At 33.7% G+C, this 27,671-nt stretch overlaps 3 protein-coding genes across 8 annotated transcripts in view; 2 read left to right on the top strand and 1 right to left on the bottom strand.

The window, feature by feature from the left end:
- The first annotated feature begins 112 nt into the window (after positions 1-112).
- On the top strand, positions 113-12,151 carry LOC126828521 (B-cell receptor-associated protein 31). 2 transcript variants are annotated; one of them, XM_050558320.2, is made up of 8 exons: positions 113-227; positions 1,452-1,556; positions 6,374-6,474; positions 6,667-6,814; positions 7,593-7,731; positions 8,381-8,459; positions 8,590-8,690; positions 9,393-12,151. In XM_050558320.2, the coding sequence occupies exons 2-8, from the start codon at positions 1,465-1,467 to the stop codon at positions 9,438-9,440; spliced, it is 708 nt and encodes a 235-aa protein (XP_050414277.1). In that variant the 5' UTR covers positions 113-227; positions 1,452-1,464; the 3' UTR covers positions 9,441-12,151. The 2 variants fall into 2 exon arrangements, with proteins under 2 accessions (XP_050414277.1, XP_050414275.1); XM_050558318.2 differs by having other exon boundaries at positions 113-244.
- On the bottom strand, positions 10,524-27,573 carry LOC126828522 (phosphoserine phosphatase). Of its 5 annotated transcripts, none has more exons than XM_050558324.2 (6): positions 27,451-27,573; positions 17,741-17,897; positions 16,923-17,057; positions 15,746-15,891; positions 12,465-12,613; positions 10,524-11,664 (listed from the first exon to the last, which is right to left on the bottom strand). In XM_050558324.2, the coding sequence occupies exons 2-6, from the start codon at positions 17,875-17,877 to the stop codon at positions 11,560-11,562; spliced, it is 672 nt and encodes a 223-aa protein (XP_050414281.1). In that variant the 5' UTR covers positions 17,878-17,897; positions 27,451-27,573; the 3' UTR covers positions 10,524-11,559. The 5 variants fall into 5 exon arrangements, with proteins under 5 accessions (XP_050414281.1, XP_050414278.1, XP_050414279.1 ...); XM_050558321.1 differs by lacking the exon at positions 27,451-27,573 and adding an exon at positions 18,952-19,084; XM_050558322.1 differs by lacking the exon at positions 27,451-27,573 and adding an exon at positions 19,011-19,081.
- The window catches only part of LOC126828520 (uncharacterized), a 36,927-nt gene continuing 29,090 nt past the window's right edge, over positions 19,835-27,671 (top strand). The window contains exons 1-2 of the mRNA XM_050558317.1: positions 19,835-19,943; positions 22,823-22,936. Coding sequence (XP_050414274.1) covers positions 22,921-22,936 — 16 coding nt within the window. The 5' untranslated portion in view covers positions 19,835-19,943; positions 22,823-22,920. The remainder of the gene's footprint in view (positions 19,944-22,822; positions 22,937-27,671) is intronic.

Genomic DNA, 27,671 nt, shown 5'->3' with positions numbered 1-27,671 from the left:
ATGGGAATGAACTTCAAAAGGTCACGTAAAAATAAACTTCCGGTATAATTTGCGTTGAAAATATGTGACGAAACAACTCACTAGTGTGACGAAGTGACTATTAATAGATAATTAAACCGGAAGTAAACTGGTCAATAATACCGAGTGAAACGTAGCATTAAATTTCATAGGACTTTAGCCTAATTATTCTGAGAAGAATTAAAAAACGCAATTGTAATTTGTAAAAGGTAAAGCACAGCCGTTGGTAAGAAAGTTGTTGTTTTTCTTGATGTGAATGTTTTATTTTCACAAGCGTTTGAAGACTTGTGAAAGAATAATTGGTATTAATTGCTGGACCGTATTAATTTATTATTAAGATTTTCCTAGTCTGGTGTAGTATAACTACTATAACTAGTAAGTAGTAAAGCTAGTATTGTCATTATGGGGATGTTATAGACTAGTTTGATATCAATCACTACTTCTTTTATGTTGATGATACACAATTAATCGCTGAGTTTGAGCAATATGCCATTTTATGACCTTGCTAAAAGCACTTGCTGTGTGTAGCTGTAGCAAAGTCTCAAACTCACTATAATATCATCCAAAATCTTCCACATCGAAAACACAAATTATTTGTCAATTTAAATCAACATTGATGTTGTGATCTTACTGGGAAAAGATGGGTTTCCAATATTCAAGACAAAATAAATAGTTTACCATTGGTACACGAATCGTGTACCATAATGCATTTCAGCGTCATTTGTAACAAGCGACTCGAAGAATGAGGCTAGACATATTCAACAAGTCATGTCAAACGGTGACTTCATATTGTTATATGGAGAGCATGCGCAATGAATACTATCAGTGTAGACTCAAATTACCAGACGCGAGAGATTTCTATTCAATTGAGACTTTGGGCATATTTCAACGAACATAACTGTTTTGAAATTAGACTAAAAACGGAAACAGCTGAATGTAAATCAGTTTATATACATTCATATTACATCATTTCATGTGTTCCGGCCCATTTGTGTCAATTTCTAGGTCCGAAATATTAGCGATTTTGCTCCTTTAAATACTGGACGACCATGTTAAATTATTATAAAAACAGAAGTGATGAGAACTTAGAAGTCTATTGGGTTTCAACAATTTCCATTTGAATTGTTATCTTTACTAAATATGCAGAATCATCCAATCTGCTTGATAGTTATAAAGTAAAACAAGAATATGTTGCGACAGTTTCTTAAGATATAAGAATTCTTGCCCTTCATTATGTCATAGAATATTGTCAAATCACCATTATACAGTATAAAGATTTTGCTTTTTATTTACCTATAGATTCACAATGCCAATTTGTGGACTGACCAGATGACTTAGCTGTTGTGTGCGTGTGTTGGCATATGTGCATATGTTTTATTGCCTGGTAACCTATCTTTTGTTTTAAAATTGTGTCGCCATTTAATTTATTGCAGAATAAAGAAGAAAATGAGTATACAGTGGACATTTATCGCAACTGTTCTATATGCACAGTTAGCAGTAGTATTTCTTTTATTGTTACCATGGATAAAACCATCAAGGTATTTATAGAATTAAATTGAGTATATAAACTGGGCATGTAACAATGCTATACATTGATACATCAGGATGTGCCGACCAAAAACGCCTCAAAAAAACTAATTTCACATTCTTTTAAAAATCTTTAAACTTTCGAAAATATTTGAAAGAGGATATCTGAATAACATTTTCTTTCACAATTCAGTTAAACCTGAGTCTTGATATTCAAGTATTTTAAAATTTGCAAGAAAACAAAGACTGTCTAACATCTTGAGAATTCTTCTTGAAAAATGAACAGTACAACTTTTTTATATAGTTGTAAAGAGTTTCATCTATTAAAGCAAAATCCTAAATATTTGAGCTACAAGTACAATATCGATAAACGCATTCAAGTTTCAAAGATCAGGGGTTTGTTGTCTATCTAGACATGCTTAAATATCCATTACAATAACTCAACGTTGGTGTACCGATATCTCATGTTCTACTGCCAAAATTTCCTAAAATAATTAAATCCAAGCAGAAAAAAATCCTTATTGAACCTGAAGAATGGGCTATTTGTTAAGATACTATCCTGCGTACAAACTGTGATTTGATGATATCTTTGGACTAAAACATTCAAACTAATTAATTTATCAAAAATTTCCTTCAAATCCCTCTCAAGCTATAAATAAACTGTTGTTAGAAGCCATTTCTGTCACCTCACTTCATTGAGGGAGGGTCCATTTTTTAGAACGTATTTTTCTTTACTTACAGTCCATTTACCATACATATTCTTAATTATTTTCTGTCAGCTTCTTTTTCCGCCGTTTAATTGCAGTCTTTTGCACGTTGACACCCCTCAATGTTCCCCAAACCTCCTAACCATTTGATCAAGAAATAACAAACGCTCCCTCAGTCAAGCTAGCACACAATAAACTGGCAGACAACATTGGGGTTGTCATTAGTGATACCCTGACATTTTCCCCCAGTGCTTGCCCCATGGGTGTTTTTCGGGTAATTCAGTATTTTTCTGGTAAGATTGGGTGTCTGTCTATACTTTCCATATATACCTAATTTGCCATACTTTTATTGGATGTATCTTCAAGGCTTTGAAACACAATAAATAAATAGTTTTTTGGGGTTAAAATCCTTGAAAATTATAAATTGCTAGGAATTGTCATTTTCCTTTTTATACGCCCACATGGAAATGTGGTCGTATATTGCCGTCGTCCACAATTTCTTGTGAACACTCTACAGACTACATTTATCATCTGATTGTTTTGAAATTGTTATATGTTGTTTGCATTAGTGAGATGAAGAATCCCGTTTAATTTCAATAACTTCCGTTAATTTCTTCTGGAGTTATGGCCCTTGTTTCAGTTTCACTTTGTTGCACCTTGTGAACGCTCTAACGACATAAGTTATCAACCGATCTGTATGAAATTTATATGCATCATTAATATTAGTAAAACAAAGAGGCCTATTGAAATTCAGCAATTTCCGTTAATTACATCTAGAGTTATGGCCCTTGTTTCACTTTGTTGAATCTTGTGAACGCTCTAATGACAACGGTTGTCATCCTATCTGTTTGAAATTGATATGCATCATTCAAATTAGTTAAACGAAGAAGCCTATTGAATTTCAGCAATTTCCGTTAATTACACAGTGAGTTTTGGCCCTTGTTTCACTTTATTGTACCTTGTGAATGCTCTAACGACAAAAGTTGTTATCCAATCTGTATGACATTTATATGTATCGTTTAAATTAGTTAAACGAACAAGCCTATTGAGTTTCAGCAAATTTCTGTTAATTACATCTAGAGTTATGCCCTTGTTTCACTTTGTTGAATCTTGTGAACGCTCTAATGACAACAGTTATCATCCGATCTATTTGAAATTGATATGCATCATTTAAATGAGTGCTACGAAGAAGCCTATTGAATTTCAGCAATTTCTGTTAAGTAATACTAGAGTTATGGCCCTTGTATTACTTTGTTGAACCCTGTGAACGTTCGAACGACAAAAGTTATTATCCGATCTGTATGAAATTTATATGCATTTTTATACGCCCACATTTTCATGTGGACGTATTATGCCGTCGCCCCTGTCCGTCCGTCCAGAATTGTTTGTGGACTCTCTACAGGTCACAATTCTTATCCGATTTCGACGAAACTTGAAATATAGGTTTATCCCCAAAAGATCTCGGCTGCTTTCGATATTGGCATGTATCGGATCATAACTTCATGGATTATGGCCCCTGTTTATACGAAAAATCACGTTTTTAGCTTGTGGACCCTATAGAGGTCACAATTTTTATCCGATTTTGTTGAAACTTGAAATGTAAGTTTATAACCCAAAGATCTCGGTTCCTTTCGATATTTGCGCATATCGGACAGTGACTTCCTGAATTATGGCCCCTGATTGTACAAAAAATCACGTTTTTAGCTTGTGGACCCTATAGAAGTCATAATTTTTATCCGATTTAAAAAACCGTTCTATTATATCACCGTTACACCCTAAGGGTGACTGAGTTTGAATTTCGTGAAAACAGCCCAAAATTGACAGACAAAATGGCCGCCATTCGTTCTCAAATAGCGTAAGAATATGGTATATCAAGGTTGTGGACCCTATAGGGGTCACAATTTTTATCCGATTTTGTTGAAACTTAAAATGTAAGTTTATAACCCAAAGATCTCGGTTCATTTCGATATTCGTGCATATCGGACCGTAACTTCCTGACTTCTGACCCTTGATTGTAGGAAAAATCACTTTCTTGTTAGCTTGTTCTCTATCCATCTCTCGAAAATGTGGGCGTATCCTGCCTGGCAGCCGCTGGTTTGAATTAGTAAAATATACCATACTTTTACGCTATTTGAGAACGAACGGTGGCCATTTTGTCTGTCAATTTTGGGCTGATTTTCACGAAATTCGAACTCAGCCATCCTTAGGGTGTAACGGTGATATAATAATACGTTTTTTTTAAATTGGATAAAAATTATGACCTCTATAGGGTCCACAAGCTAAAAACGCGATTTTTGGTACAATCAGGGGGCCATAATTCAGGAAGTTACGGTCTGATATGCGCGAATATCGAAAGGAACCAAGATCTTTGGATTATCAACTTAGATTTCAAGTTTCAACAAAATCGGATAAAAATTGTGACCTCTATAGTGTCCACAACCTTGATATACCATATTTTTACGCTATTTGAGAACGAACGGCGGCCATTTTGTCTGTCAATTTCGGGCCGATTTTCACAAAATTCGAACTCAGCCATCCTTAGGGTGTAACGGTGATATCATAATACGTTTTTTTAAATCGGATAAAAATTATGACCTCTATAGGGTCCACAAGCTAAAAACGCGATTTTTGGTACAATCAGGGGTCATAATTCAGGAAGTTACGGTCCGATATGCGCGAATATCGAAAGGAACCGAGATCTTTGGATTATCAACTTAGATTTCAAGTTTCAACAAAATCGGATAAAAATTGTGACCTCTATAGTGTCCACAACATTGATATACCATATTTTTACGCTATTTGAGAATGAACGGCGGCCATTTTGTCTGTCAATTTCGGGCCGATTTTCACAAAATTCGAACTCAGCCATCCTTAGGGTGTAACGGTGATATCATAATACGTTTTTTTAAATCGGATAAAAATTATGACCTCTATAGGGTCCACAAGCTAAAAACGCGATTTTTGGTACAATCAGGGGCCATAATTCAGGAAGTTACGGTCCGATATGCGCGAATATCGAAAGGAACCGAGATCTTTGGATTATCAACTTAGATTTCAAGTTTCAACAAAATTGTGACCTCTATAGTGTCCACAACATTGATATACCATATTTTTACGCTATTTGAGAACGAACGGCGGCCATTTTGTCTGTCAATTTCGGGCCGATTTTCACAAAATTCGAATTCAGCCACCTTTGGGTGTAACGGTGATATAATTGAAGGTTTTTTTTAAATCGGATAAAAATTATGACCTCTATAGGGTCCACAAGCTAAAAACACGATTTTTGGTACAATCAGGGGCCATAATTCAGGAAGTTACGGTCCGATATGCGCGAATATCGAAAGGAACCGAGATCTTTGGATTATCAACTTAGATTTCAAGTTTCAACAAAATCGGATAAAAATTGTGACCTCTATAGACTATAGTGTCCACAAGCTAAAAACGTGATTTTTCGTACAAACAGGGGCCATAATCCATGAAGTTTCGATCCGATACATGCCAATATCGAAAGGAACCGAGATCTTTTGGAGATAAACCTATATTTCAAGTTTCGTCAAAATCGGATAAGAATTGTGACCTGTAGAGTGTCCACAAACAAATTGTGGACGTCCGGACGGACAGGGGCGATGGCATAATACGTCCACATGAAAATGTGGGCGTATAAAAAGCCTGTCGAATTTCAACATTTTCTGTAGATAACTTCCACAGTTACAGCTCCTGTTTCAGTTTTTAGAACCTTGTGAACCCTCAAACGATGAAAATTATAATGTCATCTGTATGAAATTGTCTATTAAATGCTCCTAATTACCTACAAAAGAATAAATATGTGACAACCATTGTCGAACGCTCAGACGATTTAGCTGCTGTGGGCATATATTTTGTTGGCTGGCAACCTAACTTTAAAGAAGTTGTCTTGATAAACAAAATACTTGAAAAAAAAAGAGAGTGGAAAAATATTTAAGATGAGAGATCTTCATAAGAGTTTAGAGTTTTATTCTGGGATGTGTATAATTAATAGAGTACTGTAGGCTACTGTCGATTCAATTTTGTTGTGAATAGAATAATTTATGACAAAATAAATCTGCTAATATTCATTTAGATATTTTATCTTTTTATTTCAGATGGCAGAAGATATTTCGTTCTGGGTTTCTAGCTAAAATTAGTACCTATGGTCATATTTATTTTAATGTGTTTATATTGATTTTATTAGTTTTGTTTGCTGGTAAGTAAGACTAATACAATTTGTAATAATTAATATGAAACACTATGTACATGTAGCATCAACATAATATGTCTCTACTCATACATAATGGGTTAGAAATATAAAATAATGTCAAAAATCATTGTTTTGGAAAAAAAAATGATAGTGTACAAAAGTTCCATTGTTGTTTCTGATAAGATTAATTTATTTCAGATTCTGTCCGTGAAGTTAGAAAATTTTCAGCTCCTATTGATGAAGTTGATCTTAAACACAATCCAGATGCAGAAACCAAAAATCTGATGCGCTTATTTAGAGCTCAAAGAAATTTTTACATAGCTGGATTTGCCTTGTTTCTATGGTTGTAAGTATTCTTATTTGATAATTATTCCTGGCTGTCTTTAGGGTGACTTTTGACATGGCTTGTGGAATATGTCTAGCCTTGTTCTTCTAGTCCCCTGTTACAAATGGCGCTGAAACGCATTATGGTACACAATTCGTGTACCAATGGTAAAATGTTTATTGTATCTTAAATATTAGATCTCAGATGCCCATCATTTCCTGGTAAGATCACAACATCAATGTTGATTTAAATTGACAAATAATTCGTGTTTTCAATGTCGAAGGTTTTGGATGATATTGAGTTAGAGACTTAGCTACTTTAAATTCGGGGCATCATCCCCTAAGGTGGAGACCATGTCGGCATGCATCGGTGTTGGGGTTAGTCCATTCAGTTGCAGGTACTTGATGACTGCCCTGTAGCCAGTTTTGTCCATTTCTGGTGATTTCAATGGGGAGGTTCACATGATGGTCTGGTATGAAGACAATAACAATACAGTTATGTCTATGATTCATTCAATGATTATATTGGTGATAAAAGTTTCAACCCAATTGATCTATCATTTTCAGGCTTATAACTTTTCATCCAACCCCGGTACATATAATTTTAATCATCTTTTTATTGAAATTGTGTTGATATAAGTATGCTAGAATTCGCAGCGATATCAGCAGGCCTAAAAGTAGCTGTAATTTGGGGCAACTTACAGTTGCTGTATCAGCAAATCCTGTTGAAAAAACACAGTTATCACCAATTTTAGTTCAGGTCTGTTTAAAGTGATGTTTGTATATTTTCTTAATTTCAGTATTATTAGACGACTAGTAACACTTATTGCTAATCAAGCTCTACTCCAGGCCCAATGTGAAGCTAGTCAGAAACAGGCTAGTAGTGCTTCACAAGCTGCACAGAGATTGTTAGATGATAAAGAAAATAAAGTCAATAAGGTATCTTTTTTATGCAGCGATGTGCCGGTTGTGACTTGGATAATTGCGGCGTAGAGAAAATTCCTTCTATGACGACAAGGCGTCGTCCAGTGTGAAACTGTTGCTGAAGGCAGCCATGATTGTTTACTGCGGATCACGTGACTGATGTGTACGATGCATAATTTATTCAACAACTTACCTAGGACAGGGAAAGCATCTTGTTTGCTATAAATAGTTGTCTTCTTTCCGCTTCTATCTCCATTATTACACAACAAGCAGTCGGAATGTTATGTGTTTTCTGGGTTATTTTACACATATGCCCATTTTTATTCCCCATATACATGTAGTACAGTGTAGGCCATGTCAATCAAGTTGAACCCGATTTCATTTTATTTCCCATATAGTACAATGTAAGGCATGTCAATCAAGTTGGAAAGGTCCAAACTCATTTGGACCTTACCTGTGATATATTCCATTGTCAGAGTAAGATTATTTCACTGCAATTAAACACAAGAATTTGAGACAAGGCATGCTCTAACTGAATTGTATACTTAATACTATCTCCCCCAATTTCTATAGCTGAAATAAGTTTCTTGTGTTTTATTATACTAAGGCCACATCTGTTATTCAGAATAGCAGAAATCAGACATGTTTTATTATATATTTACAGACAAAGGAAGATACAGCTGATATTGAACAGCAAAAAGAATTAAATAAACTAAAAGAAGAGCTTAATGAAACTAAGGAAGGTCTGTAGTCAAGTTTTCTTTTGAAACCAGTTTCATTTTGGGGGAACCTGATAACAAATATTATGGAAGCAAAATCAAGACAATGGATTACAATCAGAATTAATTGATTCAATTTACTTTTTCTTTTCAGAACTAAGACATGCTGAATTAAACTTAAAATCTATGAAGAAACAATCAGAATCAACTAATGTTGAGTATGATCGACTGTTGAAAGAGCATGCTACCTTACAGGTATGTTGAAAATAGTTGCTGCTGTTATCTTCTACCCAGTGACATCTCTGGATGAAAACATATCAAATCTATAAAGATAACATTTTGGTTCTCTAGCTATGGTATCTTAGATGACAGTGTTTTATTTTACTCTGATTTGGAAGACACAAATACAATCTTCATGAAAAGTTCACAATATAATTAATTGATAAAAGCTTTGTTGCACTGAAAAGAGAATGTTCAACTTAGTTGTATGTAGGATCTTCATGTCAGGTGTTGAGTTAAATGTAGCTAAGTTAATACAAGCAACTTCATATGACAAAAGACACACTGTTAAAGTCGCTGATCATCAGTTTAATTTTTCGGACAATATATAATTTTTCATGGCTTAATCAATGCTAAAATATACTGAAATTGATTTATTTAACATTTACTTAAGAAACTAAAATATCAACGGTAGATAATCTTAGTTTAGAAAGAGGCCCATCAAAAGATTTTATCCAATAACGCTGGTTTATTCATATTATCTGTAGAGGATTTCGAATGCTTGGACATTTTCAGTTCATCATCTTTGTAAATACTGAATGGGATTGAACCATTCTGGACTGATCTGCCTTTTACTGATTCAATTTTCATAATATTATAGTTTGCAAGGGATTTAACATCCCGCAAATGATGATCAACAGACTTACATTTACATTAACTTTATTTATTGCATTTCAGGAGAAAATGGAGTCACTGGAAAGTAGTGGTGGCAAGAAAGATAAATAAATAATATTGTTGTGTGTTTAGAAAATATATAACCTCTAACAGTTAACAGACATGTCTTACTTATTGCTTATTGTTGTTTATAGCATTGATTCTTTACTGTATTGAAATATTTTGATTATTTCATAAATAAGACAATGGTATATTCCATTGAAAGTATTAGGATAAATATAATTAGAATACATTCAATGGGAGACAACATTTTGGTAGATATTGTTTGATGGTGGAGCAATATTGACATCAACATGCTATAGCTGTCAGACACAAGTATTAGCTACAGAGCACCCACAATTCCTACTACTGTGGCTAATCAAATTTTGTATCTCTCTTTAAAAGTAATAACTGGGTCACTAGTTGACATCAACGTATTTATTTTGTTAAACATGAAAGTGACCCTCCGTTTTGAAAAATGTAGGTTTTGATATATTATCCATTGAATTTGTTAATTTCTTTATGATTATATACTATGGTGTTTATGTTATATACTAATACTATAGCATTTGTGTTATATACGATGGCGTTTATGTCATATACTATGGACTTTATGTTATATACTGTATTTACATTTTCTATTGTTTGACTGTAGTGTAGACCAACAATAAATTTAAACTCGAATGAAATAATTATCACATATTTATTAGATATTTATTTCTTTCCTGGTTATTATTGTGTATTTGTTACTGCTAGTAAACTTCACTGTTGAGTCTTCATTTCCTTGAGTCTGTGTCAACTAGACTATGGTAGAAACATATGGTCTGTTCTTTTTGCATATATATGTTTACTCACTAGACTGATAATAAATGCCATCAATTGGAAATACCATGCTTAGAACATGAATTGGGATATGAAAAACATGCTTATTTTATACTGACTAAACTTATGGTTTAAATTGTCTGATATTTACTTGTTTAATTTCACGCTGACTAACTGTACAGTCAGTATGGAACAATATTTACAAGTTGCCCTGAAACAGATATAGTAATTATGACCACTAACGAATTCATTGTTACCCAAGTTCATTTTATACATACATGTTTGAGTTCTACATATTTTTAACATTATTGTAATCCATAATAGTTTAAGATATAAGTTTGTATGTCAACAAAGATGAACATGATCTGTTGGATATTGAAACTTTGTACAATATAATATTCTCTCTTGTTAATAATCAGTAGTACCTTTAAGGTTTTTCGATTTTGTATCACTTATTTATATTCAACTATGAAAGCAGGATGAGCATACAGTATCAAAATAGACGGGCTAAGACTAAACTATTACTCTACATAACTCATGTCTGTACTACAGTAAATAAGGAACATACCTGTCTTATAAATAGATTTTGCTCAATACCTTGTTGTCATCTTAAGAAAAAAAATACCTGAACAAATTATTCATTAGATGTCTTTAATATCTATTGTTTGTTAAATTCAATAAAAAATCAATTTGGTCCCAGTAATATATAATGTGTAAAATGAAAATATCTTCACATACAAACATGTCTCCAATTGAATCCCAGACAACAAAGTTCAGTTCTTTTTAGCTTGCAATATATGTGGAAGACCAATTAAACAACTCTTTATTCATAGTCCTTAATTCTTATGTCTTCATTTGTTGTCGTATGGTGCAGCAACTGTTTTATCATTTCGTTAAAGCAATCTGACAGCCCACCGCTAGCATCCTCTTTCGGCATATTATTACGGTTAGATGAATTTGGAGAAATGTTTTTTGACATTGGTTTTGCAAGATTGGTATTTGGAGATTTGTATTTGGAAATTTGTTGTTCGAGATTTGTTTGTCGTTGTCGGTTTCGGATTAAATGTATTTTTTTGATTTTCTAAAAGAGATTTTATCATTATATTATAAAATGAAACAAAGATACAATTTACAAATCTGATATGACAAATATCGGATTTGTAAAACAGATTGATTTTAAGATACAAATATTATTATTGATTTTAAGATACAATTGTTGAAATATGACAACAAATGAAGAATTAAGGACTATGATTAAAGAATACTGAATAAAGAGCTGTTTGGTCTTCCATAGCGATGATAAACATTTCCTTTAAAAATTTAATTGAACTTGAAAGAACATGGTTTATTATTAAATTTCCATATTTGGTTACATAAGTTCGTCCATCAGATCTTGAAAATCTGTGACAAACCATTTGGCTTGAGATTTTACTTTCTCACGAACAATATTCCCACCATATCCAATAAATGCAGCCTAGAAGAAAATATTTTAGTTGATTAATTAGTAATTTAATAATAGCTTATGTAAATTGCAAAAGTGTGAATCACTTACTGAAAGTATATTATTTTTTATATAAATAAGTATAACTTGTGGATTGATAGTGGTCATGGTTAGATTATAAATGTATATATTGTTACTGTAGTTGTTATTATAACAGTTTAATATTGTAGGATATATAGTATATCTGCTGATAACTGCTTGAAACTTTTAAATGGATTGAATTAAGAAACCATGAAATGTCTTCTGATTAAAAAATCTTGTTCTTAGTTATTTGGCAAATTATTTTCTGTGAGGTGACTCTGAACAGGAAATAATTGTTACATCAATGACAATGGTGTAGCCATATTTTGAGAATGACTGTTATTACTTTTGCATGAAGAGATTGGATGGCTAATTCCTTAGATTTAGAAATATAAGTTATATGTATATATCTTGACTAGTGATTAAACTCTGAAGTCAGGTTTATCTGATTTTCTGGGCATGGGGCTTAAATTAGGTGACAAAGTTGCAATAGGTCATATGACAAACCTGAAGGGCCACTTAACATCAGAGCTGTTTCTGGTTTCACTGATGCATGGTGTATGATGTATGGGTGGAATTGCACCATTATATGGGGGCCTTACTGCCAAGGAAAAGTATCAAGCAGTATAACATGTAAAAAATTCATCAGGGCACATGCAAAATTAGTCCATGCCTTGAACAAAGAAATGTCATTGTGTCTCAACATAGACCTGAATAAAATAATGTAACTATATGAGAAGAGAAATATTTACTGCTGGAGGAGAAGCTTCCATGTCTGTAGCACCATCACCAATCATAATTAAATTCTTATATTTATTTTTCTTTATTAACAACTCAACAACTTTTGTTTTACCACCAGACTCTGATGTTGGCTGATCTGTATCAAAACCTGCATAATCTCCTGTAGATAACATACATTTACATAAACCATTATTTCTTTTTTGGGGGGCGGGGGGCGTCATTCAGGGGAAGTAACTCTGTCATTTACCTATGGAGGCAGACCACCATTAAATTTCATCATCTCGGTACCCACGAATTGTAGTTCGTCTATTTATAGCAATTCTCTCTCTCTCTCTCTTTTCTCCCCTTTTGCATGCCCATTTGTGTTGATTTTTGCTCTAGAATGGACGAAGAGGGTTTGAATTAACATTTTCTGCCAGGTTTTGGTAAATATTCATGATTTTGAGGCAGAAGGATAAGAGGGATATCAGGTTAGCTACGGCGATATGTACGGCAACTAGTTACATGTTTTTAGTATGCTTCTTCAAGTTTGTGTATCTCAAAATTTTGGTGGTCAACCTCATACAAATTTTAGTGCAAAGACATGACCATTTGTTCCTCTGTCTGTAGTGAAAAGCATTCAGCCCAACGAAAATTTGGGGAAAAGTTGGAGGTGGGCAAAGAGGCCAGAATTAACATTGAAGTCAATGGGGAAATTAATGGTGGTCTGCCTCCTATTTGATGATATGATCTCCAAATTGTCAGAAAATGTGATATATGGCATTTTGATGGTAAAAAATGTGAAATGGTAAAATTTCAAAAATATTTGACAAATTTGGGAGGGGAAATTTTGATTTTAGTCAAAATTTTGTGATTTTCAGTGTTTATTTACTTTTCAAAATCAGTGGAAAATATTTTAATGTATGATTTTTACTTTTTCTGCATTATAATTGTTAGACGGGAAGAAAGTATCATAATTTCACTCAATTTTGCCTAAAAATCATGATAAATTGTCTGAAATTCTTCAGATTACCCCCAATATTGCTGTCAAAATTTTAATTATTCATCTGTTGTAAAATGAACCAAAATGTCTTGCATGTCTTTATTTTCATTGTTAAATAACTTGGCAAGGATCCATGTGTTTGTCAGATATTGAAAAAGTATTCATGTGTTTGTCAAAAATTTAAAAATTAAGAAATTTAGTCTAATTATGTTCTGCTTAGGTGTGTTAGAATTTTCAAAACATGAGTGAACTGCATTTTGCTGCTGTTTTCCTCCGGCTTAACACAATTTTAATCTTTCAAAACCTGAAATTGTTGCATTTCCCTTCTCGAGAAAGTAAAATCTATGTGTTTGCAGGGAAATTTATCTGTCTTCATTTCATTTAGACTGGCTCACCCTCCCCACCCCACCCCTTTTCTTGAAGATGATATTTGGATATTCAATTGAACATTTGTTGACTCCAAATTAGCAGTAATCTGATTTTGTGCTTGAATTGTAACCGAGCATTTTATTTGACACAAACAAATAGTTACATATAAGATTTCAAGGATTTCTAAGACTTTTTGTTTATGGTCAAACATGTAATCCTATGACATTTCTTCCAAATGAGTCCACACCCCAAAATGGATATGTTGTAGATGTGTTTTTTGCAGCTTAATGTTTTACATTTTGAATGTAAATCTATTATTTGTGGTGATCTTTGAAAATGTGGCACTTACAGGGCAATAAAATATTAATTAATAGCCTTTTCATACCCCTTTTATGCTTTGAATTATGTCAGAACTCCCTTTTTCCATCTCATTTTATCAGGACATTGATGTAAAGATTAAAACAACTTGCTTCCACATAATATTTACACTATGTAATTTCAAGGATACCTCTGATTGTTAAAGTATTTTAAAAACTGAAATATTCCCATTTTTTAAAAAAAAATAGTGCTTTGCGACCCTTTTATTAGTAGAGTGGCTGGTTGTCACCTAAATACAGCATTTATTTTACATTTATCAATCCATATTTTAATAAATAATTCATACTTCGTATAACAAACTGTGTTTGTATGTATGTATATAAGCCAGGGATAGAAAAACATGGCTTTTAGCCATATTCCATCAACAGTATTACTTATGTGGACACAAGTGGGATTTGTTACCACACCAACATTTTTAGAGGGTGGGCTTACAGGTTTCACAATAGTTCCTTACAGTTACCTTCAATGCAACAAATTTGCAGCTTGTCTTCCTGTATACCGACCAAGGTTTCTAGAAATAAATGCTTTTCATCTCAGACTTTCCCAGAAATAGGGAAATATTAGCATTTTGAGGCATACAAAGTGTCAAAAATGGACCATTTTGTAGAAAAAGGTAAAAGAAAGTCAATTTTTGAAAAATATTCCAATATTTTGAATATTTTTGATGTGACTTGTCTGAAACTCTTTAAATATTTTCGCAGAACTCACATTTCGACAAAATTAAGAAAGAATCTTCAATTCTAGAACAAAAGGCCCATGGACCTGAGCTGCAATCCGGTATACAAAACACTACATAACTTTAAAGGGTCACCATTTCTGCAGTAATTATTTTTTTCTGATTCTGTATTATAATAATTTTGCAAAAATAAATGTGAAGCTATAAAGAAAAGAATTTTGATGATATATGAACTTATAAAACCATATAGGAGGCAGACCACCATTAAATTTCATCATCTCGGTACCCACGAATTGTAGTTCGTCTATTTTTAGCAATTCTCTCTCTCTCTCTTTTCTCCCCTTTTGCATGCCCATTTGTGTTGATTTTTTGGTCTAGAATGGACGAAGAGGGTTTGAATTAACATTTTCTGCCAGGTTTTGGTAAATATTCATGATTTTGAGGCGGAAGGATAAGAGGGTTATCAGGTTAGCTACGGCGATATGTACGGCAACTAGTTACATGTTTTTAGTATGCTTCTTCAAGTTTGTGTATCTCAAAATTTTGGTGGTCAACCTCATACAAATTTTAGTGCAAAGACATGACCATTGGTTCCTCTGTCTGTAGTGAAAAGCATTCAGCCCAACGAAAATTTGGGGAAATGTTGGAGGTGGGCAAAGAGGCCAGAATTAACATTGAAGACAATGGGGAAATTAATGGTGGTCTGCCTCCCTATATTGTTTTCACTTAGCCCACAAGAGGTCAAATTTTGGCATGCAGGTGATCTTTTCCAGTATACATTATTGTAATAAAAGGACAAACAGGATGAGTCAAATACTACTACAAAACAAGCTAAACAGTGTTAGAACTTATAAACTTATAATAGAGAGATTAGTATGTATACTTACCATTATAATAAAATTTTAATCTATTCGCATATATATTCTGTGTAGGTATATCTAACATACATGCTACTGGTTCTATGATGGATCTGAAGCCGCCAGACACTAAGTATATATCTCTGTTTTTCTCCTTTATTAATGAAACTAATTCTCTGCAAGTAAACAAAATTAATTGAATTTTAATTCGGAAATCATGTAATAAAAACTTACAGCTAGTTTTCTTTCAATTTGGAGTGAGAATTGTGTTTGCTTTGAAAACTCGGACTTGTATAAGCAGTTACGTAAGTATAAAATTATTTTAGAATACTTGTGGTTTTATTGTTAAATTAAAGAAAAATTACAAAGGGTTGTTGACACCCTATTTTCTTGCCCAACTAGGGCTGTATTCTTGTTTAATTCTTTTTTTTAATAAAGATTTGAAAATTTCGATCTTAAATGTTGTCCAAAGTTACGTGGATCAAAAGTGTGACTGCTTTTTCTTGCTTTCGGCAAATTTTGTTGCCTGTGAGACAAAAAGGACATTTTTTTAAATTATTTCTTACAAAACAATGAGGAGCCATATCAGTGGTGAAGGATGGAGAGAGTCTGGTAAGGAACACAGTCTAGGTGTTTTGATGATACGAAAAATAGATGTCCTGTGTACTCCTAGGCATACAGGTAAAGAACCCTTGCCAGTTGAAATTCAATTGCTTTCTGGGCATAATTTCCCTCGCAGCCTACTGCATGGCATATGTCCTTCTTCATTAGCCTGATTGGAGCAGAAAATGAGGATGTTGAACCTAATTTTATTTATTCATTCATTACAAAACAATGACCTGACACAATTAAAACACTTTAATCATTACCACCCTCATATGACACTGGTGCTAAGCATTTTTAAATCAAAAGCGAAATCAACTCGAGAGATGGAAGCTGACATGCTTGCAGGTATACATTACAAATGAGCATGTGTTGTCGTTGTTGGTAATTAGATGATGTTATTGGAATCTTATTGACAAAATTTTACGAAGCATAGATACATATAAGTATGTACTTATGTATTTTACTATGTATGTGCTCATGAAATGCACTGAAATAAACATTAAGTTTGGCCATCACGTACAGTGATCACTTTCACCAAGAAAATTAATAAAATCAACTTTAAATACTGTATTACCAAAAATTCAAAAATGAACCCACTTACTTTAATTTGTGACTAAGTAAAGGTTTATGATTTTGTAGAAACTGTGATAGTTGACAATAAGTTGGTTGAATAATATCTAATCTTGCAGATAAAGCCTCTCGAAATGAAACACCTCCTGACATAGCTTTATTTGTCCTGTAAATAAAGTAAACATAATCAAAGGGAAAACAAAATTATACTGACGGAATATGGCCAATTTTCATTTGCAAAGTAACGTATAAATAAACAGTTTTATTTAACATACATTATGCAAGAGCTAAATCTGCCTATTACAGGTCTTTCTTTAGGCCTGAAATGTTATATAAACTATTAATTAGACATTTATTAACAAAACAAGACCATAATCGACTCATGATTGCATCGGATAGGCCTACTCGAGATTTTAACTAGATTGAAACGGTTCGCCATTTAAAAATTTAATTTAAAAATGGGAAAGTGAGGCTAAGTCCCGATTATACCAGTGCCCTAGTTACCACTGTGCACACATCCTGTCAAAACTACAAACAATGATAACTTGGCTGAGAATGAAGTAATTTGAATGAAATTTTCAATATTTTCTTTTTTTATCATCAATTTTTTTTTGAATTATTATAGCAAGAATGACCAACTCTTTTTAAACTCTTAACTAATGTATCTTTAAGTGATGAATGTTTGGCCCAATATTTTTATAAATTGAGAACATATTTTTTATTTATTTGAATACTGGTAAATACATTATTAATTGCTCCTGCATCAATTTTTTTATAGATGTCAGAATCTTGCTTTTGATTATAAATGGTGATCTAATTTGTTTTGAATCTAAAAAATAAACCCTTTACCATGCCACAACTTCTTTCTCTACGCCACAAAACTTGGCCAATTCATCTAAACCTTCATCTTTGCAGACTGTTGAGTCCACATCAAAACATACAGCATCAGCTAATCTCCATAGTTTTCTTACTTCTTCAACAGACATTGCGTAAAGACTATTTTGATCTAAACACAAAGGTATGATCAGGTGAATTAAAATTTATTCCCTTTACGTGACTAATTTATATTTTTATTTCCATAAAAAACATCGATGATAGTGATAAGTAAAAAGGATAAGAAATGCCTTCAAGACTCAATTTAAAACATCTGCCTAACTACAGCCTGCAGTTTTGGATAATAAATATTGCACAAATTGTAGAATACAAAGAAATTTAAGATGTGCACCAAAATCAAGATAAATGCAGGGGGATGGGATACCGTTACCGTAGTATATTATTACAGCCAACCATACAACAATCAGTAGTGAATCAGATTGGCATCGAAATTGTCAAACTGAATCAAGTAGTTGGCTACAAGTACAATGTCTTTGAACCCTCGTCATCAATGCAAAAAAAAAAATAATATCTTTCACAGCATGTACTAGTTGTTCTATGCCAAAATCTGTAAACAACTATAGCTAACAAAGACTATGAAAATGGGCCAGTATTGGCAGTATTTTTATGTTAAAGGAGCTAAATCGCTAACATTTGGGTGGGACCTAGAAATTGACAAAAGTGGGTCGCAATGCATTTAATACTGTAATATGAATGTATATAAACTGATTTACATTCAATGGTTTCCGTTTTAACTCCAATTTCAAATCAGTTATGTTCGGCGAAATAAGCCAGCAGTCTCAAGCGAGTGCAAATTTCTAGTGTCTGGTTATTCCAGTCTACATACGCTGTTTGATTTTGTGCAATGTGTTTAGCCTCGTCCCTCGAGTCTCTTGATACAACTGGGGCTGAAGCGCATTGTACACGATTCGTGTACCAATGGTAAAATGCTTATTTTGTCTTAAATATTGGATATCAAAAGCCCATCTTTTCCTAGTAAATTCACAGCATAAATGTTGATTTAATTTGACAAATAAATCGTGTTTTCAATGTTGAAGATTTTGGATGATATTGAGTTAGAGACTTAGCTACTTTAAGCCAGGGTTTTTGCGTTTAGTGGGAAGAACAGTAGGCCTATTTTCCACGAGGCAAAATGTATGCGGGTGTTCCACAGAAAGTAAGCATACCACGCCTTGTGCCTGAAATCGGTCCCAGCTATTGCCAAAACAATTTAGCCATAGCTTACAGAATGAAGAATTCACACGTGTCAAAAATTACAATATTTACTGGCGTTGTTTACATCGGAACAGGAAAGCCATTCTCAGCATGCGTAGTGGGTGTTTTATCCGAACATCATTTAAAGATAACACGCACTCTTCATAAAAGTACCACTTACGTTATCTGGTGGCTGATTTAGGACAATGAAATGAAATGAAATGGGGTTTAACGTCCTACTGTTCTGCTCCGAATTGGGCTAATGAAGACGGGCATACGCGGTGTAAGTCTACCCCTTAATATTGGGTGAATGGCTGTATTAAATAGTACCTGGTCATAATACCTCATGCAGTCGAGTGCGTCCAATCTGTTTCACAGAAGTACCTCTGTAAAAGATGACTGACATTCCTTCTACATGTGACGCCACATCACGCGGCGTTGATTATTGGTTCGATGTCGCGTGCATACTTTAAATAACGTGAACTAGTCCAGGCAGAATGGTGGCTTTTACTCATTTTATATACCCATTTGCACTTAATACTATTTTTATCCAGATATATTTCAAACACCTGTTTTTATTTTTCTAATACATCAAAAAATGTTTTAGAATTTAATTTGCAGAAGGAAAAGATTAATATTGCTAGATAATTAACCAGCACCGATGTCATCCCTCACAGTGATTTTAGTGGCTTATTAGCGAATAGTCACTGCTGATCAGTGTAGAGTGCGTCGGCTTGTAAAGTGGCTGGTAGTGCCGATAAATGTTTAAATATAAGAATCAAGTAAACCTAATATTTAGTAGTCTAGAATAGCAGGGACGGCCTAACATGTTTACATGTCATTGAAATAATACTTCACGTCCTACTGATCTGGGCTACTTTTCTCCGCTCCACAATCCAGTTCATCTGTCAACAACAGGATAAAATATTGACCAAATGGATTTCAATATTCTGCTATGATAATGGTAATTTAGAATTTAAGACAGTGTCTTCAATACATATAGATATCATTTGATCTAACTCTTAAAGAATTTTTAAATTACATTTGATTATGGTATAAAAACATTGATTATGCCTAGACTGCATGCTAGAGAAGAAAACACAACTCTCTTCGTTCAGTTCATAAGACAAGAAAAGTCGAATTCAGAGTGCCAGGATTATTCAACTCAAAGTACGCAATAATTTATAAATAAACAATACAAATAATAAACACTCAGTCCCAATTCCGCTTTAAGTCTGGATATCAGAATATGTCAACCACTTACATTATCTATAAATTAATTGAATACCCGCTATTAACTACAGTAGGGTAGGTATGCAGACATGTATTAATAATTAACTATGATTATTATTAGGTGTTATGACTTCAGGAAAACTATCAATCGCTCTCTATGCCTATACAGTCAGTGGCACACTTCATATTTGTTTTTCAACGAACAATCAGTTACTGTTATTTGATTGCAGTGTTGTACGATTAATATGTAATGTAACAGGTATTGCCTTAGATAACAAACCTTAATCTCTCAACCCTCCGTGTTTCGAGATAAGACCTTGAGGCCATTACCTATAACGTTGCACCTGCGGGAGCGATTCACACCCGGCATTTTTAAACAAAATTGACAATAGTTTTAATTAAAACCACGATTGATTATTGTTATTTATAATATTTCTACAACACCCACCTACAATTAAGCATATAATCCTACCTGAAACGGGTACAAATCGTCGTTTTTAAAATCGAGGCATTAAGCTGTTACTAAGACCGCCATCTTTTTAAACGATATGCTGTCATCATGAAGGCGGGGCTAAATATAAGGCTTTTATAACAGCTAATCAAAAGGACAATCGAAAGCACAGTAACTATGAATGGATTTCGATGGCGGTGAAATGTCAGACAAAAACAACGCTTCATTAATTTAAACGCGAATATTTGGAGTTAGGCGACAGTTGTGCCACTACATTGGCCTCTGTAAGTTTAATTAATCATAATATCATAAACTTATCTATTTTAAAGATGTTACATGCATTAATAAAGAAATTGAGTTTGCCACTTGGAACTAAAGGCATCCAATCGTAGCTAAAAACAAACACATCAGTATATCTCAACGTTTTTAGCTAGTATTGCCTGAGTAGAGCGAAGCTGATGTGATTGTTGTTAAATATAAAACCTTGATAATTAAGTTTCTCAAGTGATACAAGAATTGAATTTAATTTAGATCTAAATTATATGATTAATTTTGTTAAAAAAAAAAGAACAAAAATTGTGAGAATTATTTTCATTGACGTCAGAAATATGTGACTTCATTGATTAAACGCGTCATAAAAATATTTTTGTGAGTCGCGTAATCTCACTTGGGCGAGATTTGGTAAGTTGGCATGCACATTGCCATTTTTACCCAGTGTATCCGGTTCTGGTCTGAAATTTTTTTTAATCAACAGTCTGTGGTGACTGTTTTAGTTACGCTCCTGTGTTACCGGAAAAGAACTTTGCTCAAGCACTGCGCTTCATGTGATGCTTTAGAGCTTTGCTCTATATTAATTTGGTGTAAAATTCTTTTCATTCACAACAAACATTTCTGTATAATAAATATGTCTTAAAAATTTCCTGCTGCAGACCCTCAGAGTGGGCATGTTGTATGCCTTACATCCCACTTCTACTCGTTGCCACTGGCAACCTTTGATAAAACTGTCCTGTTTAATTGCAATATATGCTTAAAAGTATCCATGTATCAGTAATGTACAGAAAGAGTACTGTTCATTTCTGATACATGGATGATACTTTTATACCGTTTTAAATACCTAACAAGCAATAAGAAGTGGACGTTTAGTCCGACCGAGATCGCAAATGATAATGATGGCTCTAAACAACTAGTCAAAATCATAGTAACAAAACAAAATGGGGGGAACTACATGGCAGTTCAAAAACATATACAATGACATTAAATTAACATAACAACATATTACAAAAATCAAGTATTATACATATCAATTGGCATCTATTTCATAATTTGGTTTGATTTATATTAATATGCAAAATATATAAATTAGAATATTGAATAATTATTTTAATTAATTGTGATGATAGAAGGCGCAGTTCTCTTGCTGGACACTTCACAGGCATTGATAATAAGCAGGATGAAAAAAACGCCTAGAAAGTCATAAACTTTATTACAAATAAATTTCAAGGGAAGAACCATCCGCCGATGCATACTTTCACCAGGAATGACCCACGTTTCGCATTTCCTTTACACTACATTTAATAATATCGCAGTCCTCTACGCCATAGACAAGTTGTTTTAACGATGTGGTCTAAACAAACACGTGATTGTTTTACGCTCAGAGTATCATAGAAAGACGCACGTGTAAATACTACTCAGGTCGTCTCTCCACTGCAAAATCATTCTACCATGAAATGTAACGTGAGGCTCAGAAAGGGATAAATAATGAAAGAGCAGAAAGTATTTGTCACTTTTCGGTTGAAACAACTCGATAATAAATACAATTTTTCACATTTTGCTTCACAATACTCGATAGAAATGTGATGTAAGTAACTTATTAGCACCTTTCCTCAGTGTATCGGTGAATATCAGGACAGTTTTGGTCGGGAGCCGCCTCGGCTGGGCCCCTCGACCAAAACTGTCCTGATATTGACCGATACACCTCGGAAAGTGTGCTAATAACTACTACTTGCACATTAGACATTTGGCTATATGAAAACCAAAAGGGTTAAACACTTTAGTGTATGTAATATTAGTGTCTGTATTATTACTATAATCAGTCAGCTATGCATATTAACCATAAACTTTTCCTTAGTTAAGCCCACACGTTTTTAATTTTTCTGTAGGGTCCTTTTAAAAAGCAAAATTATGATATGAGTACAGAAACAGCAGTAGATGTTGAAACCGATATATTTATTGTGTTCAGTTTTAACTAAACATAAAAATGTCTAGTCCAGCAGGTAAGATGATTAAAATCTACTTTTTACAGTGTTTGATTCAAGTGTTAAAGAAGTAGTGTAATTATTATGCATCATTTTATAGATCACACGAAACCCTATAGTAATGTGATGCTCAGTGGGACTATTTACTGTACTTTGTTTAATATATAATTTACAAAGCTTGACAGAACACATTATGTACCTACCAAAATAACTATTATTGTGAGGAAATATTTGTAAAATAATGTAAGTAAGGCTAAGACTGTGTAAGCCAAGCTTATCGACCACAAAATGAAGCTCTGTACAAACAATTTGATTCTTCAATAATTAAGTTTATAGTTAATCTGAACAAGGAAACATGTCACTCAAATGTTGATGTGTATATACTGTCCATTTGTCCAGCTAAATCGATATTATTGTATTCAGGGCTTCTGACGTGGTTTCCCTTTGTCAGTGGTGCATGACGGAGGGTCTGACAAGGACAGCAGTCTAGTCATTTGGATGGTACAGAAACCAAGGTCCTGTGTACACATTGGCATGCACATAAAAGATCCCTTGGCAGTTGCAATTCGATATAAGAGTAGGCCATAGTGCTGCTGCCCAGGCAAAATTACCCTCATAACACACTGCATGGCATATGCCCGTCGTCATTAGCTCAGTCAAAGCAGAACAGTAGGATGTTAAACCCCATTTCATTTCATTTTGTATTCAGGGCGCCAAGTGTCTCTATTTTTCTATATCATCAACCCAAGCTTTATACATGTATTCCACCTATTTTGTTAAGAATTGCTGTTTTTGCTATCTATTTTTGCTAGAAAACTTGTGCATGCGATAAAAAATGTTGCAGTCCATTAAAATGTTCTTGTAGTGTCTCATTTTTTCCTGGGGTCCAACTTTTGCTACTTTCATTATGGAAGCGATCTGTCACTTGCTTTATTAATTGTGAACGAAGGTTTAGAGTACCATTGATGTGTTGTCACTGTTTTTAACTTTCCACCCAGGAAAGTTATATTCATACATTGTACTTTACTTTTTCACTACTTTCACTGTTTAGGCCACTTAACACCTTAAACTATTATGTATTAATATTGTCTCATTCAATCTGTCTATCAGTCCGTCTTTGTTTTTATTAATGATCTTCTCATCACAACAATCTTAAAGTCACTAATCATTATTTGTATTTACTGACAATGTTTTATTTTTTATGACTTAATCCATGCTAAAAAGTACTCAGATTGATAATTTAACATTTATGGTCATTAAAGAAAACAAAACTAAAATATCAACTGTAGATTATCACCTGGCTTGGATTCAGTCAGAATGAAATTAGGTCCAACAAACGATCTTTTTTGTCCCCCACCTTTCAAAGACAGCAGGGGACTATTAAAATAGGTTTGTCTGCCTGTGCGTCCGTCCGTCACACTTTTTGGGACACAATAACTCTCCTTCTAATTGAGCTAGAATGTTCAAACTTGGTGTAGGTGTTTATTAGGTTAACACCTTGACGGAGTTCGAAGATGAGCATTTTCTGGTTAGGGTAAGCAGAGATAAGCAATTTGATTGGTTGATGCTTTGGGACATAATAACTTTAGTTCTAATTAAGTGAGAGTGATGAAACTTGGTGTGTAGTTTCATTACATCAATACCTTGACTAAGTTTGATAATGAGTATTTTCTGCTCAGGGTAAGCAGAGCGATAAGCTATTTGATTGGCTGAAACTTTGGAACAAAATAACTCTTTTTCTAATTGAGTTAGAATGTTCAAACTTGGTGTAGGTGTTTATTAGGTCAATGCCTTAATGGAGTTCAAAGATGAGCATTTTCTGTTTAGGGTAAGCAGAGATAAGCAATCTGATTGGTTGATGCTTTGGGACATAATAACTTTAGTTCTAATTAAGTGAGAGTGATAAAACTTAGTGTATAGTTTTATTACATCAATACCTTGACTAAGTTCGATAATGAGCATTTTCTGCTCAGGGTAAGCAGAGCGATAAGCTATTTGATTGGCTGAGACTTTGGAACACAATAACCCTCCATCTAATTGAGCTAGAACCTTCAAACTTGGTGTAGGTGTTTATTATGTCAATGACTTGATGGAGTTTGAAAATGAGCATTTTCTGCTTATGGTAAACAGAGATAAGCAATCTGATTGGTTGATGCTTTGGGACACAATACCTTTTGTTCTAATTAAGTGAGAGTGATGAAATTTGGCGTATAATTTTATTACATCAATACCTTGACTAAGTTCGATAATGAGCATTTTCTGCTCCAGGTAAGCAGATCAATAAGCAATTTGATTGGTTGAGACTTTTGAACACAATAACTCTCTTTCTAATTGAGGTAGGATGTTCAAACTTGGTGTAGGCGTTCATTAGGTGAATGCCTTTATGAAGTTCGATGATAAACATTGTCTGCTTACGATAAGCAGAGATAAGCAATCGGATGGGTGTAATACTATATAGGGTTTATTTTAGTTATAAGAAAGTTGTTCTGTTTAATATAGAAATTCGTTACCTACATGATGTGTGACAAAAACTAGGGTAATGAAGTAGCTTGTATTATTCTACTACTATCTTAGACTAACTCACCGATAGTTATGTTAGTATCCATTGCTGGAAGTAGGGCACTATAGTCCAGTCATCTCGTGCACAGATTAGTACAATTAACTAGAATAGTGTTGACGTAAAACGGTGCCCATACGAAACACTTACCCAAATATGGTAATTGCCCCGCCCTAATAGCTGAAGCGTTCAAAATTTCTATATAAGAAAGTGCGAGTAAAAATTCTCTCTCAGATATCATAGAGCGGACCGAGAGGGGAATATCGTAGCCTTCTCGGCTAGGAGGCTGGGATAGATACAAAATGTAGTATTTAAGCCGTTAGGTCTGAGTTGTAAAGTATGCTAAACTCAGATCGTGGATATTTTAATAACTCAAAAGTACAGTACTATCATAACTTTGTAGTTTGCTGTATTTGTTATATAAACTTAGTAAGTCAGTTAATTGATAATTGAAATAATTTATCCCACAACGTGAATTCGAAGAAAGTCATAGACGATAATGTCACAGCTAACCCCAAAGTGTCACACATCTGTACCCTGTAGTGCCACATTGGTTGACGCTTTGGGTCACGATAACTTTAGTTTTTATTAAGTGAGAGTGACGATTATATCATTACCTTGACTAAGTTTGATCATGAGAATTTTCTGCTAAGGCTAAGGAGCGATAAGCGGTTTGATTGGTCAAGACTTTAGAACATAACAACTCTGCTTTTAATTGGGGTAGAATGTTTAAACTTGATGTAGATGTTCATTACTGAGTTCAATGATTAACATTTAGAGCTATTTAAGCTAAGCAATTTCATTGGTCGATGCTTTGGGACAAGATAACTTTGATTCTATCTGATAAAGAGTGATAAAACTTAGTGTATAGTTGATAATCAGTTTGATTGCTTGATACTTTTGAAAAAAATAAATGTGCGATTAATTATGTGTTATCTATTTATTTTGGGATTACGGCGGGGGACATCAGCCTCACTGTTGGCTTGTTAAAATTATAGGTGACGCTGACTGGTTTATTTAAATCTTCTACAAAGGATGCTGAACGTTGACTTATTTTCAATTCATCCTATCTTTGTAAATTTAGAACGGATTTAAACTATTTCTGTTCTGGTGTTTCTATTAAAGATCCAACCTCGTGGGTTTTCTCTGGGTCCTCCGGTTTCCTCCCACTGCTAAAGACCCCTACACGCAAGCGAATTATGTAAATAAAATTAAACCATATGTTAGTCCCGAAATGACCTAGTTTGTGTTGAGTGGACGTTAAACCCCATTTCTCTCTCTCTCTCTCTCTTCTATTAGAGATCCAACTTTCACAATTTTGGACTGATACTGCTTTTAGAGATCCAACTTTCACAACTTTGTAATTTGCAAGGAATTCAAAATCCAGCAAATTCTAAGAATACACAAACTGAAGTACAAATATGACGTAACACGTTTGCTTGTGCTGTTATGAGGGGAACTGCCAGTCACAGTAAATAAATGGACTATAATAGCTACTCACTGTAAACACGAAACATATGAAACTGAAAGTCAGTGAATCAAAGACAGTTGTAACTTACCGGTATGTTCATAGCAGTGAATGACAGTTGAGTTCCCCTTATAATATCACTGTGAACAAACTACTTTGATAATTAAAAATCTGCACAAACTGAGCTAATGAAGGGAAATTATCTTGGAAAATGTTAGTGAATACTGAATAGCAAGCCTCCTTGTTTTGAAAAGCATATGGCATCTACATGTATCACTAGTGAGGTGTGCACTGATAAAAACATATATTAACATATATATGGAACAATAGAGAATAAAAACAAAAGTTCAATATGAATAGTTTACTTCATTCAGTTAAACTTTACTGTTGTGACCCCAGACATAGCATCAGATCTATATGGAGGGGAGGTCATCGAAAGTTTAAAAGATCGAAATGAAGTTTAGATAATGTACATGTATTTTAATAGGATTGTATTATATATTGTACCTTATTTAAAAACTCGTGTTTCTGCTGGCTCCAAAATTTAACAGTACGGGCAAGAATTAAAACTACTGGTCAATTCATGGTTTTACCACTCTGATGAAAATGAAACCTTATTATAGTATAGGGCTATTCGCACAGTAAACAGACATATTACTCCCAACAGGAAGATTAAAATAAATCTAATAATAGGTCATCTATTTTGATTCATACCAAGGGGCCATTTT

Source organism: Patella vulgata, chromosome 7, assembly GCF_932274485.2.
Source record: "Patella vulgata chromosome 7, xgPatVulg1.2, whole genome shotgun sequence".
Taxonomy (NCBI): domain Eukaryota; kingdom Metazoa; phylum Mollusca; class Gastropoda; family Patellidae; genus Patella; species Patella vulgata.
The sequence above is the reverse complement of the archived record's forward strand: the minus strand, read 5'-3'. Positions and strand labels throughout refer to the sequence as shown.

Bases quoted from the DNA above. Each gene is read 5' to 3' on its own strand.
- LOC126828521 (XM_050558320.2), top strand. From the start codon at position 1,465: ATGAGTATACAGTGGACATTTATCGCAACTGTTCTATATGCACAGTTA. The intron at 1,557-6,373 runs GTATTTATAGAA...TTTTTATTTCAG, and splicing joins CCATGGATAAAACCATCAAG to ATGGCAGAAGATATTTCGTT. The intron at 6,475-6,666 runs GTAAGTAAGACT...AATTTATTTCAG, and splicing joins TTTATTAGTTTTGTTTGCTG to ATTCTGTCCGTGAAGTTAGA.
- LOC126828522 (XM_050558324.2), bottom strand. From the start codon at position 17,877: ATGTCTGTTGAAGAAGTAAGAAAACTATGGAGATTAGCTGATGCTGTA. The intron at 17,058-17,740 runs GTAAAGGGTTTA...CTTTATTTACAG, and splicing joins GAGAAAGAAGTTGTGGCATG to GACAAATAAAGCTATGTCAG. The intron at 12,614-15,745 runs GTAAGTATACAT...TGTTATCTACAG, and splicing joins ATTAAAATTTTATTATAATG to GAGATTATGCAGGTTTTGAT.